Genomic DNA, 7,136 nt, shown 5'->3' with positions numbered 1-7,136 from the left:
GACCATATTATGTTGGTTTCTTACTTGTGACCTTTTCTCAAATTATAACTCTATAACAATTCTAAAACAACAAAAAAACTGAAAAATGGTACACCCGATCGGTTGTCATTTCAAAAGTAACCATTTTATTATTACCGCTATGCCATCCGGAAGGTGTGGGCTAATCATATGTACAGGGACCTTTCCGTGCTGGCGAATAAAAAAAAATCAGACACAAACGAAACTTGGCAATTTACAAATGAGTTTTTTTTAAGTTGACTATTGCTGGTAGACGATGTAACATTTCCGTTTCGATATATTCGTATTCAACACGGTCGATAACTCGCCCGTCCGCAAAAGCCGCAAAAGTACGCTCTATCTATCCACCATGCAACAAATGTCTCGAACCCGGGTGGGGTGCACTTCTAACAAGCGCATGTTCATTTGGTGGTAGACAATGATTTTTATTCTTTTTTTTTCTGTTACTCGATTTTGTTTTTGGTATCCTTACGCCTTACAGTGAACATCAGGATCCGCTCCATTAGTTCGTTCAGTTCGGGTGCAACTTCCTCCGCTAAATCAACACTCCAACACGTAACAGGGTTAAGCGTAAAGAGGGATCCTTCCCCATCAAGGTGAACTTACAAAACAACACCTACAGCACATGCACACATGCTAACACAAACAACTACTCTACGGACATTCGGACATTCGAATGAGAAGGAGGGGATTTTCCGCTATTCGAATAAATAAGACATAAACCACCGCTGGCTCGCCCCCGGCACGCTGGGTATCCCTATGAAATCAGTCCCTTGTCCACACCTGGGTCGAGGCGAGGCGCCCAAATTGTGGCCCAACACTTGTCTAATATGTACAAAAATGGAATGCCCACGAAACGAAACAAAATGGGTTGTAACGAAGTAACATGAACACGTCTACAGCTCCGTCGAGTATTCCTCCGAGTTGATCGAGAACTTTCGCCAGCAGATGTGATCGGCTCCACCGGATGGTGCCGCGTGTCCGTTGCTGATGAAAATGTCCCGATTGTAACCATCGTTTCGGGTTCCTCCGTCCTGGTGGTACGACACACCGGATTGCTGCTTGCCACCGTGCACCGGAACCATCGATCCATTGCCCTGCTGCTGGTGGTGATGATGGTGGTGTGGGTGGTAGTGCCTTGGCAGGTGGTTATGGTTGTGGTGGCCACCCTTGGCAAGCGGATTGCGGACGTTAGCATGGCCCCGAGCGAATGCACCTGCTTCCTCGAAGCTGTTGTCGGAGGACTTCCGCGAGTTTGGCGGAAGCAGATCGGTTTGGCTGCGTTCACTTGGCGTTCGCTTGGCGTGATTCGTTGCCCTGGAGGACTTCCGCGAACTGGCCGAGATACGGGGCGAACAGTCGTCGATGGTGTCCCCGTGGGGTGGTGGCAATGGTGGTGGTGTGTCCATCCCGTACGCTCCGATTCCGAGCACGGTGTGTTGCTGTGAGGTTTGCTGATGTTGCTGATGTTGCTGTTGCTGCTGCTGCTGTTGGGACTGCTGAGGCGAATGTTTGCCATAGTGCGGGTACTTCTCCACGCTCATGTCCTCCTCGATGGCGGAATCACCAAACACGGATCCACTGTAGTTGGGCGAATTGCTGCCCGCCGTCGAGAGGTTCCGATTCGAGGACGCACCGTACTTGTGTGAGTGCGAATACTGGCCCTTCTTGATCGAGTTCGTGTAGTCCTTAGTGCCACGTCGTCGCAGCGTAAAATCACGCTCACCCGTATCCTCACACACCGATTTCCATTGCTTCCAGGCGTGCCGGACAAGCGGATCGGCCGGACCCCAATCCTTGGAGGGTTTCGTCGCACCGTGGATCATGCTGAACACGTTGTAATCCACCTGCTTGCTGATCTCGACACACGCCAGCAGCACAATGACAGTCAAACTGAACACGACCGGCAGCCACTTGGGGAAGTAATCGATCAGCAGATCGTTGTCGTAGTACGTGATCGCCCACCAGCAGAGCAGCGCCATCAGCAGCACCGGGATTAAGCCCCAGATGAACAGCCACGCCTTCAGCACTGGTCGGCCAAGCGAAAACTCTAGATCGGTGTACAGGTTCTTCGATCCGTACACCCAGATGATGAGGATGATCTCGAAGATCATGGCGCACACGGCCAACGCACCGACGATGCGCGTGTCCAGTATGCGCGGGAAGATGTAGTTCGGGCAGAGTAGACCCGCGATCGCAACCACCAACCCGGCCAGACAGACCGTGTAGTTCGGGTGCTTCCGGATCATCCGCGTCGAGGTGTACACGTAGATCGCGATCGAGACAAGCGATGAGATGAAGATCATCGCGTACGAGAGCGCCGGTATGAGCCGCTGGATGGCCGGATCCGATTCCTGCACCGTGATGGCGCGATCGTAGATGACGGTAAGCGTGCTCAGCTCCGGATAGAACGGGTGCGCCTCCGTGAAGGTGTTGTGGAACTGGAACACGTAGAACACGCCCGCGATCGAGGTGACAAGCACGTTGAACAGGATGTACACGAACGAGGTCCTGGTGGGAAGCAAAAGTATGGTGTCACACTTTTTTTTTGGGCCACAAGAGCAGGTTCTTCAACCTAGACGCTGGGAACTCACTTGATCGCGTCACCCTTGTAGAGGAACTTGCCGGTCAGCACCGGTACGGCACCGAAGCCAATGTTCAGCGAGTAGATCACCTGGACGAGCGCGTTAAACCAGACCGTACTGTCGGCGAACGATTCCGGATGGAAGGGCCAAAGTTCGGGGAAGTACTGCTCGTTGATCGATTTCGTCACCTCCCAGCCGGTCTCGAAGACGAGCAGGGCTAGTGCCGCAAACCCGAACAGGTACACCGATCGGCGGTTAATTTTGCCGCTGTGCGTGCTGTGGAAAGCGAAACCGAGAGTGAGCGAGCTGTTGTCAGGCTTGCCAGAAATCCAGGGATACTCACCAGACCATCGAGATGACCCACAGCAGTATCAGGCTCAGCGCTAGCAACCCGAAGTACAGCGAACTTCTCCACACGGGACGGAGAAACGTTAATCTGTGGGTGGCAACAGGGAGAAAAGGGCTCACATAAGAATCGACCATCGAGGGCAACCGGGTAAAATGGTGTCAGACGTGTGCAGTGAATACAAAGTACGCTGCGAGCGGTGGGGCAGAAGAACACTTACTTCAAACATTCCTGTCCACTGCTTTGCTGTACATCGTAGCCATTCTGTAGACATGTCGCGTGAGGCAGCAGCAAGAAGGGAGAGAAAGAAAGTTAATTCACACTTTGAGCAGGGCCGAACGACAAGCGAGCCTCCCGTACTTACGTAGATGGCTTGCGGGTTGATTGTAACTGATTTAGAGCACTCCCGCAATGGCACAGATTTGAAGGCTAGCATACCGATGTAGAGCAACGCAATCACGGATTGCATCGACGTCCATATCGCCGCCAGCCACGAAGCAATACGTCCCACCAGGCTGGCACCTGTCGTGAGAAGCGCACAAAACTGGGGATTATTCTTTCACATTCGAATTGGTGGAGAAGTTGCGCAACTCCACGCGAACAGCCGGACGTTCAACAAACGAAGATGCTAACGCCCAATAAAGACGTTCGAACTTACCCTTTAGGAAGGGAGCTGCACGCCACATGTGAGCCGAACCTTGGCCAAGGAACTGCCCCAGCGAGACCTCGAGCAGAACCACCGGTAGGCCGACTAGAAGGAGCAGGATGACGTACGGTACCAGGAAGGCGGACCCGTGGAGTTGCAGTTCCCGCGGGAACCGGACCACGTTGGCGAAGGTGAGGTTCAGGCAGAGGCATAGTATCACACCGCGAAATATGGATGATCTTGACTGTGGAAGAAAACGGTGGGGCGAAAACAGAACGAAAGACTTCAATGCGCGAACTATGCGAAAAGGCACGAACCCCCGTGTGATGGAAATGTTCGGAAAAAAAGGGGGGCAAAAAACGAAACACGATGTAAAGAATGCTCAGTCCGCATTTTAAACGAAACCCCCCCTCCTAAAGGCGCTAAACGGGGCTCAAAGTTTCTCCCGTTCTCTGCTCAGCCCCAGAACAAACGCTCGTATCGATTGCTCGAGTGCTCGATCCGTGAAGCGTAAACACACCCGACGCGATATTGCTACGTCAGGCGAAGCAATCTACGATTGTCTTTCAATTAACCCTTTCCACGCGTGAAAAGGCAGTTGCTGCTGCTGCGTGCCCCGTTTGTTTGCTAGAATGATGCATTTTTTGTTTGTTTTCGTCTCACTCCCGCACGCATATTGCACGCTGTCGAAAATTAATCAGGCACGCATTTTTCACACGCTTCTTCGAGAGCGCTTACCTTCTTGTAGAAACGAAACTGCTCGTCATCTCGCGTGTAGTAGAGATAATCGAGCAGGTACTTCGCATTGTTGCCATCCATTTTCCTCATTCTGGCTCGGTTTCACCCTTTGGAAGGGAGGGTGAGCTTAATTGGCGCGTTTCTTGGCGCTACAACTGACCACCAGCGCCGTCTTCTTTGTTTCCCAACCACCCCCGCCCCACACAACAACAACAACAAGCGGTGGTTGACTTAAAATCGTAAAACTATTCCCAACATTGGCACATAAATATTTTACACCCCGCGGCTCGCTCACGATCCTCCCACGATGCACACGGTTCGCTTCCGCGCTAATCGTTCAGTTAAGTGTTTTATTTGCGGCCAAAGTTTTGCTTCATGGTACACGGTTTCCGGGTTCCGAATCGACCGCGCGTTACCGTCTTGCTGCCGCACCGATTTTGTTGACACTCTCTACGGGTTTTTGGTTGATTTTTTTCGGGGGGTTTTCTGTTTGTTTTATTTGCTGTCCCAACCAGGGTAGCCTCCCCTATGGGTGGGGGTGTTTTTTTTTCCACTCTTCACATTAACGAATTCACGAACGTGTGTGTGTTTGTTTCTTTTTTTTTTTGATTAAATATTGCTCTATTTATCAACTCGTCGTGGGGGTTCGCGGTTTTTCTTTTTTTTTTCTTGTTGTTGAGACACAAAACACTCAGCGAGAGTCCTTAGTGTGTGAGCGCGTTTTCCACACTTTCCCTCTCGCGCCCAACCGCACACCCATCGCCACTGGCAAGGTACGGCCCATCATCATCTCATTGTGGTTTCCTGTAGCTTCGCTAGACACGATGTTAGCCTGCCTCGTAGCGGATGGATGCTTCACGCCCGTCGGTTACGGGCCTGCCACGAATAGGTCGCCAAGCTGTGTCCCGTAGCTTGACAATGACGAAGAAGGAGCGCATTTCTCCCGGAAACGGCCCGGGGAACGACGACGACGACAACGACGACGCTGATGCTACTGCTGCAAAGGGACCTTTAGTCCCCGATTATGACCATCGGCGCGGGTGCAGGCGATGCATAATTAGCGATTCCGGTCCATAACGAGGGCACCGCGGGGTTTTCTTCTCTTTTCTTGCCCCAAAGCAAGCGCATTTGTGACGGGGTTCCTCAATGGCACTAATCACTTTTTCACACGCCGCTCACAATCATCACACCACTCGGCGTGTGGTTGGGTGTGCCATTGCGAAAACTGCACTATAAACGAAAGGGGGTTTGGTGCAAGCATAACCGATGTTAAAGCGGACGGAAGAAACCATAAACGCATTCCAATCCCCGTGACGATTTTGCCGCACGAAATTGATCTGCACGAATCGATGGACCTGAAGATCCAACTGCAGGTGCAACTGCATTTAGGTGTGTTCGCCTCATCGGACACACACACGGATTCGACGCTGAAGAAGCGGCACAAATTGGTCATTATAAAATCACACCATTTCCCCACGGATCACGGATCTTCGCACAGGAGATAGTTTGTTAGATCATCAGCGGGTCTGTTATAGCAGAGCGCGTGCATTGTTCACTTTTTGGAGAGAGTAAAATTGATGCATCGCGTCAGTGACGTTTAGCGCAGCATCCAAGGAGGCTGTGATGATGGAAAAAAAACCTACAAACAGCCTACTTCTCGTCGCTCCTGTGCTTCCTGTCAGGTCGACTTCCATTAGTGGAGGAACTGATGACAGTGCCATTTGCCAACGCTAACCGCGGTAAAAATGGTGTGCTGTCGACAGCGGGCTTGGAGGAAGCTTTCTCGAAGCATGCCGACCTACTGGAGAAGGCCAGACCAACTTTACTTCATGCATCAGCTGCTGGAGACCCGCGGAGTGCTCCTACTCCCGGGCATTTACAGCATATCGAGATCAAACCCGCCGGTGCATGAAAAATGTTACACCAACGGCAACAAATTGTCGTCGTCGTGGTACTTTTCCTTCCCTCTGGGCTTCTTGAGCCTGCCGTCACACCTGGGAAGTGCTTGAGGAGCTCGAGGAGGTCGAGAGATTTGTTCAAGCGCACCAGGGAAGTGTGGCTGCAAAAGATCGCCCACAACAGGTCGCTCAGCTCGTTTGCCTTTTTTGCTCGATTGATTCGCTTGTTGCAATGCAGAAATAGTAACACACAAAAAAACCCCGAGATCCCGCCAATCGGTGGTTCATGGAAATGAGCTTCCCCCGCCAATCGAAAGCTAATAGCTAGTTTTTTTTCCACCCCAAAAGCTCCTACGCGCTTTCGGTGACACATTGGACGGCTTGGAATATCGCAAAGGCCATCGGCCACACGATTGGGCGTTGAAGGCGGGAACATGTATAGTTCCGCATTAACGAATCTCCCTTCCCGTAAAGAAGCCATCCCCTTTTTCGGGATCGATGTTCTCCCACGTGGTGAGTTTTTATTTCCGTCTTCCATCACCCACGGTCGCGTGGAGGACGCTTTCCATCGAAGAAACGGCGCAGGGAATTGAGTTGTAATAATTGCCTTGCCAAACGTCGAGCACGTGTGGGTGGGTGGGTGGATGTGTGTGTGGACGAGAACTTGAACTTTTAGGCCTTGGGCGTGGGTGCAGTGGCTTTAGAAAGCTCTCCTCGTGAGCGGAGCTCGAAAGGAATGCTACTTTGATCAGTAAACTGGTTCTTCAAACGTTCGATTGACCGGGACACTGGGATTGCGTCATCGCGCACGTCATTGTCGAATGCAATTCCGCTCGTTTTTTGGTTGGTTCGATGCATGAAAGCTCGTTATGTGTCGTGTGTATGTGTGTGGCGCAATTTCTTGC

At 51.6% G+C, this 7,136-nt stretch overlaps 1 protein-coding gene across 1 annotated transcript in view; it reads right to left on the bottom strand.

Moving 5' to 3' along the window:
• Positions 1-7,136, bottom strand: part of LOC128727017 (sodium- and chloride-dependent neutral and basic amino acid transporter B(0+)) — a 29,446-nt gene continuing 22,310 nt past the window's right edge. Inside the window, exons 3-8 of the mRNA XM_053820873.1 lie at positions 3,608-3,839; positions 3,314-3,471; positions 3,170-3,213; positions 2,947-3,039; positions 2,613-2,879; positions 1-2,529 (exon numbers count right to left, since the gene is read on the bottom strand). Coding sequence (XP_053676848.1) covers positions 915-2,529; positions 2,613-2,879; positions 2,947-3,039; positions 3,170-3,213; positions 3,314-3,471; positions 3,608-3,839 — 2,409 coding nt within the window. The 3' untranslated portion in view covers positions 1-914. The remainder of the gene's footprint in view (positions 2,530-2,612; positions 2,880-2,946; positions 3,040-3,169; positions 3,214-3,313; positions 3,472-3,607; positions 3,840-7,136) is intronic.

This window comes from Anopheles nili, chromosome 3 (assembly GCF_943737925.1).
Source record: "Anopheles nili chromosome 3, idAnoNiliSN_F5_01, whole genome shotgun sequence".
NCBI classification, from domain to species: domain Eukaryota; kingdom Metazoa; phylum Arthropoda; class Insecta; order Diptera; family Culicidae; genus Anopheles; species Anopheles nili.
The sequence above is the reverse complement of the archived record's forward strand: the minus strand, read 5'-3'. Positions and strand labels throughout refer to the sequence as shown.